The sequence below is a fragment of the Adiantum capillus-veneris genome, chromosome 30 (genome assembly GCF_014529385.1).
Source record: "Adiantum capillus-veneris isolate H3 chromosome 30, ASM1452938v2, whole genome shotgun sequence".
Classification (NCBI taxonomy): Eukaryota; Viridiplantae; Streptophyta; class Polypodiopsida; order Polypodiales; family Pteridaceae; genus Adiantum; species Adiantum capillus-veneris.
In genome coordinates, this window is record NC_140960.1 from 16,210,519 (window position 1) to 16,232,553 (window position 22,035).

General features: G+C 40.1%; 1 protein-coding gene and 1 pseudogene across 1 annotated transcript; both read right to left on the reverse strand.

The window, feature by feature from the left end:
- Positions 1-8,814: 8,814 nt before the first annotated feature.
- LOC147417597 (uncharacterized) lies at positions 8,815-9,892 on the reverse strand. Its single transcript, XM_086507533.1, has one exon. The coding sequence runs from the start codon at positions 9,794-9,796 to the stop codon at positions 8,837-8,839; it is 960 nt and encodes a 319-aa protein (XP_086363659.1). The 5' UTR covers positions 9,797-9,892; the 3' UTR covers positions 8,815-8,836.
- Positions 9,893-20,610: 10,718 nt separating this feature from the next.
- Positions 20,611-21,632, reverse strand: LOC147417598 (uncharacterized; annotated as a pseudogene).
- Positions 21,633-22,035: the final 403 nt, after the last annotated feature.

A 22,035-nucleotide genomic window follows, 5' to 3' on the forward strand; every position in this document is an offset into this window, starting at 1 on the left:
GGGACGACCATCAATGACTTCTACAATTGCTGGATTAGACTTCTTCACAAGTGGTATGCCTTGTTCTTTTGCAAATTCTTTGTCCATGAAGCACACCATTGTGCCTGAATCTAGTAATGCTTCACAATCCATATGCCTACCCGGCATATGGATCTTGACTGGTAGCATAAAACTTGAAGTGGAATCGGCGGGAAGAAAGAGACCTTTTTTTGCTTGTCTTTTGTCCAACCGATCGGTCTCTATTGGGGTTGGACGTCCATGTTTTCCGAACACGTTGAGACCATTGCACCATGAACCTTCATCCTTCTCTTCCTTGGACACAGTTGAACTATGTGCCCCTGCTCTCCACAATACATACATAAGCCATTAATGCGTCGCCTTTGCTTCTCCTGAGCTGAGAGAGGTTGAAACCGTGCTGAATCAATTTGCATGGGCTCAATGCCTGATGCATGCCCCTATTGAGGTGTGTAGCCATTATGTGTCACTCCTGTTTGGGATCGCAATGGTGCCCCAAGACGCCTCTGTTGTCTCCTCTCAAATAGTCGATTATCACATTCTATTGCTTGAGAGATGAACTCGCTTAGTGTGTGAACCTTTGGCATAGTCAATAAAAGATCTTTTACGTCATCCTTTAATCCCCACCGAAATTGGCTAATGAAATATTCCTCATGCCAAGTCAGATCACAAGTGAGCTCTTGAAATTTGGATGCATAGACGGATGCAGGTCTTGATCCTTGGTGGAGATTTCTAAGTTTGGTTTCAGCAACCCTTGCTCTATCAGTATCCCCAAAGGTTGCAGAGAACTCCCACACAAAAGCTTCAAAGTCATGAAGAAGAGGAGATTCTTGTTCAAGTAAGGGAGCAATTCAGGAGAGAGTTGTACACGAGAGGAGGGTCCCAATAAGGCCTACTTGAGAGGCATCATCTGGATAATGCTCTCGTTGAATTTGAATGAAGAGATGCACTTGTTGGAGAAAACCTCTAGACTTTGAACTAGTCCCATCGAATTTTTCAGGCATGCTAACCTTTGACTCCTTCTTATGTTGCTGAGAATAGCTAGATCTTGCAGCTTGTGCTTGATGTGTGCTTGTCTCTTGAAGCTCTTTAATTTGACGTTGAAGATTTTGCAACACCGGTCCCAAGATTAGGGGTTGCCCTGCTTGAAGTTGAGTTTTACTCTCACGAAGTTCTTGTGACTAAGCTTGGATGCTTTGCAATGTGTTGATGACACCTTCCATCGTTGGCTCCATGATGGCTTGAGAAGATTAAGAGATGGCAGTCTTGCCAAACTGTTATGAGCGCATATTGAGCTAGAAGAGAGCAAGAGGATGAGCTCACAGTGTACAAGAACTTGGGACTTGATGATAAGCTTAATCTTGATTAGAAAACTTAATACTTTATTAAGAGAGCTAGATACAAGACTTGGATTACATGACTCGAGTACAAGACAAGGCTTGATTGCAAGGACAAGACTTGAACATAAAATAAGAACTAGAAGAGGGCTTTCCTCATAGGAGCCTCACAACTGGTGTTGGCAAGACTGAGGGGCTTGTGACCCAAGACCCCTATTTATACTAGTGCTTGAGGAGGTTAGGACTTTCTAGGTTCTTCTTGAGGAGGTTAGAATCTTCTAGAACCTTCTTGACCCTTCTAGTTCTTCTAGAACCTTTTTGGATCCTTCTTCAACTTTCTAGAGCTTTCCAGAAACTTCTAGATTCTTCCAGAATCTTCTCCAAGCTTCTAGAAACTTCTTGATCCTTCTAGTTCTTCTAGAACCTTCTAGATCCTTCTTCAACTTTCTAGAGCCTTCCAAAAACTTCTAGATTCTTACGAAATCTTCTCCATGCTTCTAAAAACTTCTAGAATCTCCTTGATACTTTTAGAACTTCTAGAATCTTCTAGATTCTTCTAGAGCCTTCTAGCGATGAAGTAGGCGATGACATAAGCGATGAAGCAGGCAAGGACTGACTCTCAAACATCCATGACAAGAGGGGGAGAGAGCTCTCCTCTCTCGCCACCATGGGAGCTTTCCAGGGGGTACACGTGAGTAACACTACCGTGTCCTATTGTTAAAAGTCGTTGCTATTGCACTATTGGGATCCCATTCTTCCAATAGAGCTTCAAAATGTTAACATATGTACATGCATGCAGAGATGAGAATTCTAGACAGACTGATTTGATTGAATTTGGATTATGGATAGTCAATAAAACCAACCAAACTTGCAGATGAATGCATTGAAAAATGTGAAGCTTTGGTATCATGGATGGGCTTTCATGGTGGACAAGTATAGTTGAAAAAGGATTCAAAAATTTATAAAGGTACTTTGAGATTTCTCCAAGTTGTTTTGTTGGGAGGAGAAAAAGCTAAAAGATTTCTAAGCAACCATGACACTAAACAAGTAAATGCAATGTGGGACCGCTAGAGGGAGCTTTGTCTTATCACAAAACAAGTATTAAGAGTAGATGAGATGTAGCGAACAAAATAATGGAAGTATAGAAGAGGCTTAATCAATTCTTGGAGATTTTGAAATAGCTAATAAGTACAACCACTCATGAAATAGCTAGCAAGACGAGTGAGCAAAGCACATAACCTTAGCCAAGCATGTCAATTCTTCTATTAGATTTGAAAAGGGAAACTACATGGCATTTTTTGAAGCAAGGCTTGGTAAGCAATGAAATTATAAAGTTTTTAATGCAATTTGAAAATCCTATTGTAGTCCAAAACTTGAAGGTGCAATAGTGCATAAAAATACAAAAAAATTGGACAGATGTGCAATTGGTTGCAGCCAAGGCAATGATGTAGTGATTGGGTAAAGGGAGCAAAAAGAACTGAAGCCTTGGGATTGGAATGAGCTGGTCACTTAGATAAGTATTCTAGGTTGGAGATGCAGAGTCAGATGTTGGATCAGATTGAATAATCGTACGTTATATGAATATAAGGAAACTAGATAATGAACTGAATCGAAAGTACATAGTCAGATGATGGACACAAGATTTTGCAATCGATGTATTTAGAAAATGAATCAAAAGTACAACTTGCACTAAATGTTGGATTAAAATAGAGCTTAGTGACAATTAGAGTAGCACCTCCATGATTACAATTTACAAAGTGTTGGGCGGTTACGCCGCTAGCGGATGCTGTAATAGCGAGAACTCAACCAACAAACAAGAATGTCAGACGAGGACGGAGCTTTGACCCGCAGGCGCATGGAAACAAATAGATGGGTGTCAATCACCTACTCGACCTTCTAGAGACAATCACTACCAAGGAAATCAAATCTAAGTTCTAAAAACGCAAATGACTGAAATCCGTCCTACGAGCAAACGCTATCCGAAACATGATCAAAAGTCATCGAATCAGCCTCAAACTCAAAGGGGAGTCTATACACCACGTAAGGACAGTACCCTATGAATTTACACTCTAATCTCAACCTGAAAACACTCTGTGCGGTAATCGCGTATGAAGACAGGCCAAAAATTACAGGTCAACGAATCTCGACTTCGATGGTTCTAATGTGGTGTTCTACTCGTTGCGGTTCTATCGATATATAGCACGCTGCATTTCGACACACAGAACAAGAGAAAACTCACAAAGAAGCTCGTGGGAGCTCACCTCGCGTAGAAGCCGAATGCGCTTACGCTTGGTATCGGTGCGTAGCTCTCGCTGTTGCTAACACAATGGCGGTGTCTCTTTTCCAATGGCGGCTCTGTAGCTCGCGTAGCAAGAGGATAAGACTCTCTCTCTCTCTCTCTCACTCTCTCTCAGACACAGTCACGGCGCTCAAAAACTCAACTTTGATTTTTGATAAGTCTCCTTTAGGTTTACAAAAGTTGACTTTTATACCTCAGCCTTGGAGGTGTGAAATCATCTCTACTTACAAATGCGGGCACAACTATCTTGCCTACTTGAATGGAATACAATCTGGAAACTCAATCGAGTCCCGTTAATTACAAATGATTGGCTCAATGAAAAATAATATAATGAAATTTATTACAATGAATAGTTGCAAAAGTGTGGCTGTGTTGTCCTTCGGCTCATGTCGTCCCTGACATGACGTCTTTGAGCTTTGCTTCAGTGGAATCCCGATGGCTCTTTGGTTGCCGATGGTTAGGATCTCTGAATTTCCCTTGATAAACCTTGATTCCTTGCTCTTCAAGGATTGCCTCTTCCATCCATGTCTTCGTAGGCTTCAGTGTTGGGTTCTGCTTCTGCTATTTTGTCCTTGAGTGTGGTTCTTTTCCCCTTTGTAGGCGACTTTCCTGTATCCATAGCTTCTGTAACTCCAATTTCAAAAGTTAGCGTCTTTTTCGTACTGATTGCCGAAACTAAGCTTTTAACTATCCAAATGACTTCAAAATTGAAACATAAGCTATTCAGGGCCTAAGGATGCAATGCATATGGAAAAATATGAATTTTGGGTGCATTTTCATGCTAGAGACATCATATGGGTATGATGTCGAAGTGCTCAAAATCACTTGATATTTAATATGTATAGTTGATAGCATGTACATCATAGATATATGCCTGATTTGGCAATTGGATCTCATTTGGTCAAGTTATGGCCACTTTAGTCCTAATCAAGCTTTTGTTGAGATATTGAGTGAGGATTGGATTTTGGGATCCAAATGGGATAAAACTTTGTAGATGGCTCTCATATCACATGTTGAACAATTTTGTATGGTCAAAATAGCTCTGAAATGTGCCAAAGTGCCTTGGAGATATCATACCCATTTGACGTCCATATGGCCCAATTTGGCTCATTTTGGTTTTTTGGCTTGGATTTGGCTTTATAATGGCTTCTACGATGATCTTATGGAATTTGAAAAGAATTTGGGTCAAAATTGCTCCATGAGACATCATATGGGTATAATGTCTTTTGTGGATTTTTTTGCATGATTTTGGTTCCGGGAGCTCCTTACATGGTGGTAAAGTACTATTTGTACTCAAATCATCATTTGAAGTTGAATATGGCTGAATTTGGATAAAAATAGGCTTTAGGTCAGGATTTTTCCGCTAAGTAGACTAATGTGGCCATATACTTGTCCAAATGGTACCAAACTTGTTGTGTGGCTTATATTCTATGTGTATAATGAGAATATGATGAAAAACATTAAGTTCTGGCCCAAAATGAGTGAAAAGACATCATATGGGTATGATATCTTTTTTGGCCAAATTGCACTTTTGATATCCAGATGGCTTGTGCATGTTATTTACACCACTCCTACAAAGTTTCACTTGATTTGGAGCTATTTTTGCAAGTCTAGGGTCATATGTCGGTTTTATGCCCTTCTTTGCATTTTTTGGGTTTGCAATCGATTAACTAGCTCCAAATCTCCTGTAACATTGTATTTTGGATGGTCTTAGCATGTATATAGTGAATATGAACTCAGAACTGGAGTGTTATGTGCAAAAATGTTGTGAGACATCATACGGGTATGATGTCTGATTTGTCAAAAATGCTTTTTTCATGCAAGGCTTGTGTTGTGCTTGTGCCCTAAGCCCTTGTAGCTAGTTTTCAACTTTAAAAATCACAAGTTTAGCTAAAAGCCCCCTTTGTAGGCATTTCAGTCTTCGAGTGCGTCTTTTGGTTTTGAAGTAGACTTTTCTTGGTCTTAGTCCTCGAGAGTTGTATCCCGAGCTTGTGTGAGTTGTTGGGAAGTCGTCTATGTGGTTCAGGTTGACCTTGATTGTTTTTACACCACTTTTTGCCAAAGTGTCCTGTGAAAGAAGCTTTATTTGTGTGTTTCGAAAAACCGTGTCTCTCAAGAGACCAATGTTGGTCTGTATACGTCTCCGTGACTCTTTGCCCAAATCTACCACAAAATCTCAAACCACAAGCTCTGTGGAAGTTGAAATTACATTTTCAGCTCATAACTTATGCACTTAATTTTGAGCACCTCTCGTTCTTCCAAAAGTGCATCAAACTCGCATACTGCGCCAAAGCGGAAAACTTGAAATTTTCAGAAAAACTTAAATTTTCTGAGCTGAATATCAGAAAATCAGTGAGAAATTTGCAAAAAGTTTCTTCTGCAAAGTTGCAAAGTTGCCACCTTTTACTAGCTGAAAACAAGCCTGTCCGGGAGTCAAAATCGAACACTTTTTGCCATTTAGTTGCCCGAAAGCGTCTTTTTTCCACATTGGTAAGTGAAATCGCTTCGCCTTGGATTTTGGTTGTAGACATTCATTGTTGATGGTCATTCGAAGCTTTTCACGAAGTTTTGTGGCGAATGGTTGCCAAATTTGGCCATTATGCCAAAATGACGCTTTGTGTGTCTGCCGCCGAATCGGATGTTTAGACCCACTTTTGGTTGTCAAAACCCGTAGATACTCCATGGTTGCTTTGATCTCCATAAGACTAAACTTCTTGTGAAGTTCCGTTGCATTTCGAATCATCATCCTGTTTTTGTGTAAGTGCATGTGTGGAACATCAAAGAGTGTATTATGCATATGTCCAATGTGAGGACATCTATATGCTTGCACAGAGTTATGCATGTTAAACAAGATGCGGTGCCAGAGAAGAGTATTGAGGGGTTCTTCTTAGAGCAAGTGTAGCAAAACCTATCACTTCGCACAAGAAGGGTTTTTGTTGACGAGGTTTCTCCACTCTTCCGCACTGCATCAAGTGCGTGAGTGTTTTTGGACTACTCCGTTTTCTCCACCGTACAAAATAATAGACTTCGACTCTTATGCTCACCTCTTCCAGCATGAGGGACATGACTTTATGTATGCTCAACCCTCCAGCTTGAGCTTATATCTATTAGCTAGACTCCTTCATGCGTACTTATCAAGAATTTGATCTTCTTGTTCACTACCAGGTCTTTCATGTCCTCCTTGCATGCTTTAGTAATCTTTGATTCTTGTGCCTTGAATCTGTCAGTTTCTTGTAATTAAGCTTCTCTGCCATTTCATTGGGTTTAGCAGATTCTACGCACTTACTAAAGCTTTGTGTAAGCATCACTTCTTGAACTTCTTGCTGGTCCTTGACTTCGTCGATAGCTCCGGTCACTGACACCTTGATTGTTTCCTCTTGTGCACTAGAGTTGTCTGAAGACTCCTTGTCTGCGTCATTAACTGTGTGTAGAAATGGCCTCCTTTTATAGGCCAAAAGGGCTGCCCTCTCTTATGAGAGACAGCCATGTGTAGCCGCCCTTGTGCGAATAAGTCCAAATCGGACCCTCCAATCCGCCCATGTGTGGCCGCCCTTGAGAAGACAAGTCCGCTTTTGAATTCGGCCACCAGCCATTGAATTCGGCAACCGACCACCGGCCATTGACTTCCGACCACCGGCCATCGGCCAACCGACCGGTTGTTTTCCGACCACTTTCCGGCCGCCGTCCGGCCATAATATTCCGGCGAAAAAGAATATTCCGGCGAAAAAAAGTCTCGGGGACCTCCGCCCCCGAGGCCTTTAAAGTTGCCCTTGATTCTTGTCCATGAAAAATTGGGTTTCCGGTGAGTGATTTTCCTTCACGCACGATGGCTTCTCCTCATAATGGGGACCTTACAAATGTGCGCTTTTACCACATAAAATTACAAGGGTAAATCAGGCTCCATACTTAACACGGTTCACCATCTCTGTTGGACTCTACTCTATGTAGAGAAAGAGAACTCATTAGAAGAGGATGATGATGCAATCCACGAGAACTTAGGTGTGTTGATGCATGTAATAGATACTAAAGGTGAAGGAGATACATAAGGAGTGTTTGAAAAAGGGAGATCTGTGTGCATAGGGGGTGAAGGAATGCTCACGAGGTTATCACCATCCTCATAGCTACTCTAATCTGAGCCATAAATGGTCCATTCTTTGTGCGTCTCGCTAGTCATTACTGACGTGGTGTTTATGCATTGGTCTACATGTATGATGATTACTCGTGGGATACCTTTCCCCATGTCTGGACTTGTACTAATCCAATTCTCGTTCTCTGCATCTTGGTTTCTCCTTGTGATCAGACTTCCTTTCCATTTCTGGTGTTTGCTGTAATAGTCAATATCAACATCCCATTTGTTATTACAGTGGTCGTCTATTTTTGTCACAATATCAAGTTCATTCCTCTGGTCTACTTTCCCATGTAATTTTTCTTTTCTTCTCTGCCTACTATAATCATTGGTATTAGTCTAAACCTTTGCTTTTCCCTTCAAGCTTGACTTTTTGAGACCCATGAAAATGAGAGCGTCTTTTAGCCCTCTCTAAATGCCTTCCTCTAGATAGAGATGAATGTTGAGAGTCCCCAAGCCCCCTGGTGCCTCTCCTTCAAGGGTTGGCATCTCTTTCCTTGTTCTGGGATTGATATCCATCATCAAAGCTATGCTCTAATTCTTCAACCACCGTGCTGATTGTTTCTTGATCCTTAGCAAATATTGTAGTAGGTCTCCTTCCTCTTGTTGAATGTCTTGGTAGAATCACGAATGTTTAATTGACTCCAAATTCCAATTAAGAGATTGGTTCTTGTTGTAAGCTTAAGCTCGTCATCATCATGATTGCCAAAATGGAATGAGTTGGTCACTTTGACAATTATTCTAGGTTGGAGATTTAGAGCTAGATGTGGGATTAGATTGAATAAGACAATAGAGTTCAATTAAAAAATTCCTATCACGTGGGTTGAATATGGGGGATTACTTACTTTTATCTTTTCTCACTTTTTCGCATACAGATGGGTGTTGAAAATTTGATCTTGGAAATAATTTACTTTTGAAGGGAGAAGGTAGAAAAGACTTCAAGAAAAGAGCATATTGACAACTAATATGTTCTTCTATTTAGTTATAATCCTTCCAATCACAACCGATTGATTGTTGTGGAATTGCTACATGTGAACTTTAAAGGCCATATAGAAGGCATCAACTCGAAGGGAAAAAGTTGGTGCATGCTTGCCAAGAAGTTTGATGTAAAAATGAGTAGTCCCCCTCATTTATGTTAGTATTGTCCCCCCCTAGTAAAAAGATTTCTAGTTCCTTGGCTGTGTCTTTCATACACAATGTATTGTTAGTAGGAGAGGGAAGCTCTTCCTCCACATTCACATTTATATTACCCTCAATAGGGCTCATGACGTTGAAGGTGGCATCTCCTTTGCTTTCAAAGAAGGGCTGTAAGAGACCCTCACCGATTTCGTATGTAATGGCTTTGCTTTCAACCTCATCGGTTTCTCTTCCCTGCATGGAGGACCAATTTTCAGAAGCATGAAGAATTGATGCATTGGTCGCTTCAAATGCAGCCTCCCAAGTGTTGCCGCCACGAGAAGTAGGAGAAGGATTTGCACCTAGCGTCGAAGAGTCTATGACCCCATGACTTTCTTGTGAGGCACCTTCTGCTAAGCTCAATTGTTGCATTAGTAATGCACTCTTTGTCTTGTATATGCCTAGGTCAGCTTCACTGTGATTGCTGATCATGGTGCTAGAGGAAGTCGTATGTAGAAGTTGAAGGCACGAGAAGATCATTTGAAGGGAGGACTTCAAGCTTTCGGCTATGGAGGAGCCATAGAAATCGGTGGTAGCTGAAGAAGATGATGCAGGGACGTTAATGGTAGTAAGGTTGTCATGAGAAGTTGAGGGAATGATGATGCCAGGGCAATTGGGCAAAAGGAGGGAGTGGTGAGGTGGGCACCCAAAGCTTGTGAAGTGGTGGACGATTGCTTTGAAGTGGGCCTTGTTCTGGGCAGCGAGATGTGTGATAGGGGGTCTGGGCCTGGCTCGTGATCGGCGACGCTTGGCGTTGGCAATATTTGTCCCGCATGCGCTGCGCTGATCGAATGGTGAAGGCAGCGATGGGGTACTGGACGTCGTGCGTACCCGCTTAGACATACAGAGAAGAGAAGGTTTTAGCGTCGGGGGAGGACAAGGTTTGAGCTCAAGACGTACACACAGAGAGAGAGAGAGAGAGAGAGAGAGAGAGAGAGAGAGCAGCATGCACCACCTTTGAGAGGAACTTTGAAGATGGGTTAAGCCTTAAAGCAAGTTCGTGGAGAGCACTGACCTGGTCCTGGCTCCAATCTCAGTGCAGCACAGAAGAGGCAAATCGGTTCCCTGCAGTGCTGCCACATCGCTCCCTGCAGTGCAGATCTTAAGGGACCCTTTGTTGCTTATTAAAATAAGATAGAAATTATAAAATTATTTTGACTGGGTAAGCACGTCGCCACGCACCCACGGAGACGAAGGTGCGAGTCGAACTCTTGACCTTTATCTATACAGTAGCTGCAAATGAAGTCAAGGCGGCATGCTGACTCCATATAGCAGATCTCGACTCCTGAGTCCTGCCTTGAACCAGGCAGGTCTTCCCAATTTGCGCCCCAATCTTTGCATGACCTTCCGTAAAATTGCAGCTTGGACCATTTTTGGTAGCTCAAACACGCACATCCCTATGTACATAACCATTTTAGGCAACAAACTGAAACGGGCTTGAAAAGTTTGTGGCGCTCAACGATTGGAGGTGATTGACTTCTCTATTTCCGGACCCACCTTGAGAAAACGAACCCCCCCCCCCCCCCCCCCCCCCCCCCCCCCCCAAAACCTCGTTTATAAGTGACACGGGGTCCGACTCACGGGATCTATGCCAGGCGCATATTAACGGTCAGGTGCGCGATTTGGGCCGTCGGATCGACGCGATAGCGCATGTGGTTAAGGTTGTAGGCCGCAGAGGGGGAGGTCGTGGGCTCGACGGGCCGATGCGTAGTAGGGAAATGTAAATTTTGTATTTACATTTCTGTGCGATCAACGGTTGATCCATCTCCAACCGTGATCCCATGAGTTTTGTCCGTGTCACTTATCAACGAGGCCCCCCCACCCCCACCCGGACGAACGTCGTGTATTCGTCTTCAGACTGGGTTACGCAGGTAGGAACCAATCACGTGTTGTTCTGCTTGCTTCTCCTTGTCATTTCCGCCAGCCTTTGTGAAAAAATAGGGTGGAGGGAGTAGGCCGAGGTGAGTGCTGCCACTAACCCCCATCTGAACCCAGTCTTAGAAAAATTTACCCAAATTGCCCTAAAATTTGGCAAAAATCCCCCAATTACCTTCCAAATTCTACGTGTTTCCATAAAAACTCCAACATACCTGTTTTGATAGATTGCTCCAATTTTTTCTTAGTTCTTTTGTTTTGATAATTTAGGGTTAACTGCTTTAAGCAAAAATTCTCATCAATGAGCTCACAGATAGTGGCACAAATATTGAATCTTTTCATCAGGAGAGTCACAATATCTTCTAAAATTCTAGTTCATCTTGTATCCATGGAGAAGCAATTTTGTTGTAAAGAGCTGCAAAAACAATTGTCGTTAGAGGTGTTTATGAGATGGCCGAGACATAGTTAGGGAATTTTGGAAAAAATTAAGACATTTTGGAAAAATTTTGGCCAAAGTTGTAGGGTTTTTTGAGAAATTTTCCCAAATATGAGGGGTTTGTTGACAAGTTCTGAGGTTTGAGGGGTATTTTGATAGTTTCAATAAATTGCAGGGGCATTTTGATAGTGTTCCCTCAATATTAATACACATCTCCATCTCTCTCTCTCATAACAAGTCTTGACTTCAACTCTCCTCGTCGGATAGATCTTTAAGGTATTTTGGGATAGTTTCCTACGACGTTAAAATTCTCTTCTTCTTTTCTCTTTTCTTTCTCTCTGTGTGTGTGTGTGTGTGTGTGAGAGAGAGAGAGAGAGAGAGAGAGAGAGAGAGAGAGAGAGTTAGTGGAAAAGACGCGCACATTGACAAGGTAGTAAAAAGAAAAGAGGAATCCCAGAGAGTCCAACAAAAGTGCAAGAAGAAACACACACACACAAACACACAAAAGCAACGTATTCATTTGTTGAGGGCTTAGGTAAGATATCTTGGAAACCTATTTTGATTTAGAATATGGGAGCACATCCAAGCGTCCTAGAAGCTACCATTCTTTAAGCAAGACATCCCTTTCAATTAGTTGAAATTCGACCTTGGAGATCTCTTTTGGAATTTTTCCATAACTGTATGATAGACACATATTTATCTTGATTACCATCCAAGCAAAGGAGCATCACGTCCATTGCTCACACTATACAGCCTCACGAAAAGTCTATCCATCTTTTGGACTTTCTCATCTCACCACAAGGCCTTCTCTCTTCCCAAGTAAATCATACATTGATTCCTTCTCTCTTCCCAAGTAGATCATACATGGAATGCATGCTACATGTCCTTGCCCTAGTGCACTCCCTTCATTTTCCTCCCCTTTTGTTTACGCTTTATTTCCAACTCGGGAAGGATCTTTTTAGATACCATTTACACAAATCTTTCCAAAATCGTACCACCTAGCAAATTGTTACTTTCTTGAATCATTCAACTCTATTTGGTGGACAATTTAAAAGCGTGCAAATATCGGAAAGCTTTTGATCTCCTCGAGGGAGTCACCTATAATATATGTACCTATCATGTGGATTCAATAGTAGGTCATTTTTTATTTTTCTTATAGAGAGGTATTATTTAAAGAGCTTTAAAAAATTAGAGATTAAATGAAAAAAGGTGTATGAAAATCATAAAAATTTCACTTATAAAATTTTTTTTATAGTCCCCTTTGAATGCATGTGATACAATAGTTATACAAAAGAAAAACACCCACTCGTGCTTTCATCCGCATACATAACTCTAAGTACAGATCTTTGCCATACATTGTATTAATGTGTGCCAAGTGAGCTAGTGTATGCGATACTGTTATGACACTAGTGATACTCTCTTGAGCGATAGTGCTATCACTTTTGGTCCACAATACAAATAGAATATTTGATTGAATATAACCTAATTCTTTCCATTTGCGAGTCCAACGACAATTGGGTGTGTGCACTGTGAGGGTTGAGCATTGGGAGAATAATCAAGCTTACTGACGGTCCTTTGGCATACTTTGAATTCCTAACAAGATAGACAGAAAGAATATAATTCAAATCAAGCTCTTAAAGAGCGTTTCAAAAAACAAAAGAAAAAAACTTAAAGCTTTGCCCCTTTTTATCTGACTTAATAATGTGCTTTTACAACTCTCTACCACACACGTCCAAGAATAGAACCATTAATTAATCAAGTGGACAGATGGTATGTGAGGCTAATCCAAATGCACGGTACTATAAATATTTGATAGCTTAAGATATATGGAAAAACAAGATTAAAAACATGTGTCAATTGGCTTATATGTAGTCCCTTGGGAAGACCTACATACTCGTCAATTATAGTCAAAGGCACAAGAGGATCTACTGAGATTCTATCTAACAAAGCTGGCTAACAAAATTGGATGGACCTACTCATCAATTATAGTCCTTCACGAACACTTGAGGGGACTTAATTGTCTTGAGAAAAAGGGTTGAAATTGTGATCGAACTACAAGGTAGAGAGCTTAAGGGGGAACCAAATCATTCTCTCGTAGGCTCAATAAAGAATTATAGAGTGATGTATTGTGTGTGTGCAATCACACACGCATGCATACACACACACACACACACACACACAGATTGGAGATTGAATTAACTAGTAAATTGCAAACAATCATTGGAAACAAATAGAAGAAAATTATACTAAACATGCATGTCATTAAGACTAATAATGTGAGCAATTTAATGGCCAATGGAAATCTTAGTAGAGGAATATACTCACACTAACCAAATTCTAAACCAATCTCACCCAAAGGCTAATGAGTCAATGCAATTGCCAAGAACATATCCCAATAGCAAGGATGATTGGGCAATGGATCGGTGTGTAGGTTTAGTGTAGAATTTGTTTTGGATATGGCTCTAGCTATTGCTAAAGTGCTCGTTGTTAGGGGAAGTTTGAGGTCATTTCTGCCTTTTAGCATCTAGAGAGATTGTACTCTATGCCTTTGAGGGGAGGACTTTCATTATGGAGCCTTCATTTTAAAAATATTGTCTAAATTTCTAAAATGAACGTTGTCTGAGTTTCAGCTATGTGATGATTTCACCTCAAGGTCTCTTTTACTGACAAAAAAGAGATTTTGAATGTTCCCACCACTTTCTTATTCCTCTTACTCCCATCTCATTCCTCCTCCCACCACATTCCTATCTCTCCTTTTCCTCATACCCTCCTTTTCTCTTTCTTTTGTGTGTCATCTTCTTCAAGCAATAGAATCCACCTAGTTCAAACGCCCTAGCATATCTATTGAATCCATCACCACCTATGGCACACTAAAAGAACACAACTGGTGGATCCCAATATATGTAACCAAGGGCAGTTGGATAATCATGCAGTAAAGGAGGAGAAGGAAAAAAAAGAAATTATTCTCATGCTAAAAGGAAAGAGTAAAAGACATTGAGCTTTCTAGAGCTGAGAAGATAGCCACGGAAGTTTTAGTGGAACATGTCTTTGTGCACAAGCAGCTTCACCTCCATCCCAGAGTCAATCTTCCTTTGCACAATGCTAATTGTAAGGGATTCAGTTCTTTGCACTAAATCATTGAATCTTCTTTCCACTTTGCTTTTGCTTATTTGTGCTACTATGCTCCTAACATACCAGTATCCCTCAAGCATAAAATTGGTAGTTGGTGGAGTGTGTCATTGATATTTTTGATGTCTAGAATGGCTCCATTGGAGAGGATATTTACAAAGGGAGAACTCATGCGTCTCCTACAGAGAAGGGGGTATTCTTTTATGATCACTTCCATGTTCCACTAACATCAATGAAGGAATGGGGAAGTTTCTTAAAGCTTTCACTGCCTTATAACATGGAGAGTGGCAATTCCCAATCTTGACAACAAGTGAAAGCTCTAGGAGTGAAGAAATCCAAAATTTTGTAAAGGCCATATTGCAAGAAGACAGACTATAGTATCAATTTTTTATGCCCATCATTTTATTTGTGGATGTTTATACAAATGTAATTATGAAAGTGTCTAGAACCATGATGTCAATTAAGTGACTAGATACAGAAGCTGTTCTAGAATTTGTGGATGAAGGTTGAGATTGAAAAAGAGTGAATCTCTTGAACCATTTGCAAAGTCCAAACTAGCTTCATTACATGTAAATATATGATTCATAGCCAAAACTTCATCTTGTCATTTTTTTTAACACTTGATGGAAACATGTAATGCTCACTTGGTCCCTCTAGACCAAAATATGGATGATTATACTGAGAAGCCTATCCAGGACATTGATGTGTGGATGAAAATGAACACCTTTTGAAGATAAGATACATGTGCACATCACAACTAGTGAGACAAGATCTACAAAATGGAGCAATAGATTTGCTTGAAGATTTTACTTTTGAAATAGATGGCAAAATAGTTGTAAATAATGATTTTTTTCTTTCTACCATTTTTTGCTTGTGTGTGTCATAGTCTTTCTTTGTTTTTTTCTTGATGGGGTCATTATGTACAAATTGTGTATATCACGTGTGTTCAAGGACTATTTTTAAAACTTCTTATCTGTGACTTTTTTACAAATAAAATACAACCTTTTGTTATTCAATCTGTAAATTTGTTTTGCAATTCCATTTTATGATACCCTTCTTTATGTGAAAATGTGAGAATAAATAAAATTTAATAACCCCTTGCTACTGCACTCACATGATAGTCACATAATTATTAAGTGACCCCCCCCCCCCCCCCCCCCTTCGAGTTTCATTTGCTCTTACGGCTTGCGAATCCCGAAAAGAATTGAAAAAAATTCATGTGTAAGAAGGACGTGGTAGAAGGGGATTGTGCATCTATTTCCAAGATAGACTCTACTCCCTAGCTAGAGTCCTACCCTATTGCCATTACTGTTGGAAGTTTGTACCCATTGTTGCCTATAACTGCCAGTTTGTACAAAATATTTTGATATCAATGAGAATTACTTGTTCATTGCAATTGGCTCATCTTGTTGGTTTCAATTCTATAAGTCTTTTGTGTGGTTGGATGTGAAAGCATGTGCCAACACCATATTTTCAATTTTGTAAGGTTTTTGTATTGCCTATAGAACCATAATGTTGTCATACCAAAATCTAGTTATCCCCTTGCTTCATGAAACTGTAAAAATATCACCCCGATTTCTTATAGTCACCCACTCACACTTAAAATGAGCAATACAAATAGAAATATGGCCAAGGATGCATGTTTCTTTTTCTCATGTCCTACGAGAAAAAGACGAAATAAAAAAGGGGGCAAAGATCATGAGTAAAAGACCATAGAAGAGGAGAAGAGAAAAGAGGAAGAAGTAGAGGATAAAAAAGAGGTAGACTTGAACTCAGGGCTAGTTTTCATAATCTAAACTTACCTTAAACATCTCCCATCATGGTTGGCAGATTATTTAGGCCCTTCAAGTATAGGGCTAGAACATGGCATGGATTATTCTTTGAGGCTTGACATGCTACTTTAGATTAGATTGAATGTGTGTTGTATGCATAAATTAGAGGTAGATACTTGTCCCATTAGTTAATGGATGGATTATTCTCTTGGAATGCTTAAAATATTACATTGAGATTCTCTTTATGTTCTTCTAAGGACTTGAGTAGACTATGACATCATCAAAGAATACTCCCGTGTAAGCCCTATACATGTACACAAAAAATTCTTTTCATCATGTTAGCCCAAAAGGCATGACAAAATATTCATACAAGCCAAAGGTAGTCCAAAAGGCTATCTTGTAAATATCTTCTGATGCAAGTTGTATTTGACAACAGCCACTTTTAAGGTCTATTCAACTAAAGTAGGTAGATCATGAACCTTATCAAACAAATCCTCAATCCTCAGAAGCGAAAATATGTTCTTTATTGTCAACTTGTTTAAGGCATGATAGTCTATACACATTATATATGTACCATCCTTTTTGTGCACTAATAATATAGGATAATAGCACGGCAAAGAGCTAGGTATTACCATTCCTTTTTGCACAAGTTCATTGACTTGTGACATAATCTCCTCTTATTGAGCCAGTGGGACTCGATAAGAAGGCTTGTTAAGAGAAGAGAATCCTGGTATGAACTCAATTTTAAGATTGTCAACCGGTGAGACTTGATAAGAAGGCTTGTTAAGAGGAGAGAATCTTGGTATGTACGCAATTCTATAATCGTCATCCCCCCTTCTAGGAGGTAAATCTCCTAGGATATCATCGAGAAAAATATCAGCATGTTTATTTATAAATGATTAGAAATCACATTCTACTTTTTGTGAACCTGATAGCCTCCAATTTCATCACAAAAAGCCTAAGAAGATGTGGATTTTCTTGTGAAGTCATGAATTTTATCCAAGTTCATTTGGCATCTATGCATATGGTAACCTCGTTGCTATACAATTTTGCACCATATTATTTGTAAATGCTTAGCACATTAGTGGGTCCGCACATCATAAGCCAAAGTATATAAACTATCTCTTATTATGCAAAGTCAAAGCCATTGTCCATGTGCACATAAAATCCTATCCTAGGGTTTATAATTTTTTGTATTTTTTCAAGTTTTAAATAAATAAAAGAAAAAGGAGAGGAGTCGTGTGATTTAAGAAGTTGTGGGAGGTTGTAACCAACTCCCTATATCAACCCTTGCATGAGTCTTCCTAAATCCTCTTGGTTGGCATAACTCTCTTTCTTTAGTTCTTTCTTATCTCCTATGCTAATCCTTTCTATCCATTGAAGGAGAGAGTGAGGATGAGGATTGCATTTCTCTTGTGTGTTGTAGTGTAGGAAAGGTTTTATGTGTGTGCAAGGCTACGGTGACAAGAGAGAGAGAGAGAGAGAGAGAGAGAGAGAGAGAGATAAAGAGAGAGTATGTGTGCCTTGAGAAGCATTACTTGCAGCTTTTATGGTCATGGAGCACTCCAATGCATATACTTCACATAATTTAGAGCCCAAATTTTTGTAATTTCAGTGAGTTTGGAAGGTTGTTTAGAACCATTAGAAGAGAGCATTCCTTTTAGGAGCATCCTTGACAAATATCATATAAGCAAAAATAGAAGTCTTAAATGATTTGTCAAAGGAGTCATGAGATACAATGGGGATGGTGTGCCCCTTCTCATTGACTCACAAAGTGATGTCTCTACCCTTGTGCTAAAATGCTATCACTCCTTGATGGAAGTAGCCATACAATCAAAGTATGGTGCTCCAAGTAGCACATCCTCATTCTTGCGTGGAGAGATAAGATAATTATCTTTGTCCACATACCCTTGCACATGAAGCCTTAGCTTTCCAATCACAAGTGTGATTGGAGTCTCTAGGCCTTCAAAGGGTCCTTCAACAGTATATGTTTGTCCCATCTCATGAGCATGTATCCCTATCTTTGATGTTAATCCCATAGATATATAATTGTGTGTAGAATCAAAATCAAAGAGGATGAGTGCATCATGTTCTCTGACTTTTTTCCATGCATAGCATACAAGACTTCTAGGTGGAAACCTACCCTCTTCTTGAATAGATACCATTACAGTTCTAGGGGGTTTCTTCTTTGCATGCTTTTGAGAGAATGTGCAGTAAGGATGACCTTTTTTACCACATTTAAAACATCTATTATTCTTACCATAATGATCTATATCTTCAAGTGATAATCAAATTTTACCTTAGTAGCTAGATTTGTCTTTATACTTCACTCTTGATAGAAACATTTTGATTCTAATTTCTCCCCTTCTCCTTTGGCTTGGAACCCTTGTTTGAATCATGGAATTTGATGTTGAAGGCTACCATTGAGTGGTGGATAACTTCCAAAATTGTATGGGGTCTTTGTACATTGATATAGTCTCTTTAGCTTTGAGATCCCAAAACTTCTCCACATATTTTTTCATGTTCTCTCCATCATCAAGATTTAGTCTCCGCCATACCATAATCACATGGTCAAAAGACCCATCACTAGTTAAGAATGACTTCATGATAACAACTCGACATGTTTTCCAACTCTCCTTGGAGCTTTTGCTTTGGAGCGTAGGCTTGCCCACTATTGATAGGCTAATTTTTGGAGATGAATGGCGACTTGTCAGAGTTTGGATGATTCCAAAAAAAATTCATTCCCAAAGGCTACATCAAATTTTTGGATGCCAAAAGCTCCATTAAAGGAGAGGAAGGTTTTGCTTTTGCCTCCTTTCTTGGACTTTTTTTGAGAAGATGCTCTCTTCCAAACAGCATGAGAGTGTCAATGGCCTCTCCGCTTGCACACTTTGAGAGAATTTCTATCTAAATAGGAGGAACTCCCTAATCCAAATGAGCTTGATGATGATGGAGAGCAGGATGGATTCTTCTTTCTGCGCTTCTTTTCAGGCTTCTTCTCACTCTCCTTAGAACAATGAGAAGAACTAGAGTGCTTCATTAGCTATGTTAGATCAAATTGAGATCGAACAAAATATTGGAAACTGAGAGAGAGAGAGAGAGAGAGAGAGAGAGAGAGAGAGAGATATTTCATGAAAGAGTGTTAGATTTTTTTACCTGAGAGTGTTTGGGATACCGATCATCGTGGTTTAGTGGTGTACCTCCACAAAAATTGGTTATTGATCGTAATGCTTCAGAGGGGTACCTCACCAAAAACCACAAGGAGTGTTAAGAGTTTTGTCAAGCTCAATGTTCATGATCATACAAGATGTCAATGTTATTGTTTGTTGTTCCATTTTTTATGTTTCAAAAAAAAGAAAACATGCAAGTCTCCTTGCATAGGGGAGTTTTCACAATCTTCCCCAATTTTTATAATAGGAGGGAACATGCCATTCCCACGGTAGCGTGCAATTTTCAATGCGTTCGTTATCTACGTTCTCAGTGTCAAAAATCAAAAAATGATAATGCTTACTCATCGCACAATTGAATTTCTATCGCTAGTGGACTTCCTTGCATCAACGATGTTGGGCATCTCCTGCACTTAACCCGCTACAAGAGACAACAACACACGGAGGATACCCTTCAAGAAGTTTTTGTGCTATTGTGAGGACACCACATTTTGTATACATATCGATCAAACCAGCACCAAGCATGAAATTGTACTCCCAACAAACGTTGACTAGCGATCATATCATGAATTCTAATATCTATGGCTGCCTACATGATTGCATTTGCTGAATTCCTATGTAGGCGTAGTTGATTGCATCTGGATAGAGACCCTTTCTGCGATCTTGTGGCGGCGTTCCACATAGGAAGGTCCTCGGGTGCTTTTCGTGCGTTTTGAAGATCACCATATGTGACATACACATAGTCCCAGGCAACAAGACCAATGCATTTCAATGCCGTGTATCCATTGAAAATAACCTGGAGCTTTTTTGGACTTGCTCTTGTTGCGTACATCTTCCAATTAATGCATTCCAAGAGGCAACAAAAATCTCCTCAAGTACTTTTCTGCTTTCTCAAATGCACCACATTTGGCATACATATCAACCAAGATTGTGCCAAGCATGACATCTTTTTTCAAGATCCTTTAACTAACAATATAATCGTGAAGTTTTATGCCCATATCAACATCTTGTGTAAAGCCACATGTCTTCAAGATGAATGTGTAGGTGGTTTCATTTCCTAGAAATAGACTAGAGTTTTCTCTTGTGGCAAATCCTGCAATCAGTGCATTGCAAGAGTCCACACTCTGGATAGGCAGTTGAAAACATCCTAGAGCTTTTTGGCCCTGCTCTTTTTGTGTGTATCCCACGACCTATGCATTCCAAGAGTCTGCACTCCGAATAGGAAGCTCCTCGAGCACTTGCAGAGAGCCACATGCCTTCAAGATGTAAGCATAGACTTCAAGACAAAAATATAGGTGATTGAATTTCAAAATCTCCATAGACATGATCTTTTACTGCACGAAAGAGACAATTCCCATCTTTAGCCATCCGTTGCACCCCCACACCTTTTTGAGCGTCTAGTTTCAACTTCAAACTCTCTCTCTCTCTCTCTCTCTCTCTCTCTCTCTCTCTCTCTCTCTCTCTCTCTCTCTCTCTCTCTCTCTCTCTCTCTCCTCTCATTTTCTTATGGGCCCATTGCAACCTTGGAGATGAAGCTCTTTGATGATTTTACACTCCTCCACCATTGCAAGAGGATCCACTTGTTGTTTTGATTGAGCTAGATGCAAGAGATAAGCCCCAACTTTCCCATGGGGAGCTTGGAATTATGGCTGATGACGATGGGAGAGTGGACAAAGAAAGACTACCAGTAACCTTTGACAACTGCAATCCAGATTCAGTTGCAGCAAATGATGGTTGATTCATTCACATACCTTGTACATGTGAGGATGAACCACTAAAACAACGGAGCCTCCATCAAGCTTACATGAAGGTAATGAAAAACCTTCAGCATTGCTTTGGTCTTCTCGACATCCATTTATTGACAACACAACAGCCTCCAGTTGTGAATTCCCGTGCCCCACAACAAAATATTCTGCAATTGTCAGAGCATTTCCACTGCATGAGCCTACCTCAAATTGCTTGCAATAATCAAGAGAATCCTTCTCAATCTACTCTGATTTAAAAAAAGCACTTCTAGTAGCATTTAAGGTCTCACTAATTTCTTCATACTTTACCACAACAGTCTCCACTAATTTTTCATCTTCTGCCAAGGGATATATCTCTATTTGTTCATTTGAAGGGTCATCAAAATTTGATGGCACTGATTCCTTCGAGTCTTCTGTGGTTGAAGTTGGTGAAGTTGAATGTGGCGGTGGGAGAGGAGGAGGGGGCGAGGGTGGGGGAGTAGTTGTGGATGAGGAAGAAGAAGTTGGTCTAACATGTGAGGAACCATGCCCTTGTTGGACTAGCACACCGGATGTGTGGGATTATTAGAAGTCAACAGTCGGTAAACAAATGAGATTATCTATGTTCATTGATGTGAAGGCCAACACCACTCATTTATTTGTTTCCAAATACTGAAAAAATTCTTTTGAATTGACAATCTACAATCAGATGATAGGGATAAACCCTCAATTGTATTGCAATCTTGCTCGAGAAGAGGCAACAAAGGTAACAAATTAACGGCATCCTTACCGTGACCTAATCCGAGACGTCTGCAGAGAGCAAGCTCATAACTCTTCAAGACAGTGAACCTCTGTCAAAATAATTCGTGGGTGATGTTGCAAGAGAGAAAATCTCAATCTACCAATACAAGTGAGTATACATAGTCCTTAGAATTATTTTGGTAGAGCAAAGAAAGAGAACCTCTTTTTCATATTTTTT

Bases quoted from the DNA above. Each gene is read 5' to 3' on its own strand.
- LOC147417597 (XM_086507533.1), bottom strand. From the start codon at position 9,796: ATGTCTAAGCGGGTACGCACGACGTCCAGTACCCCATCGCTGCCTTCA.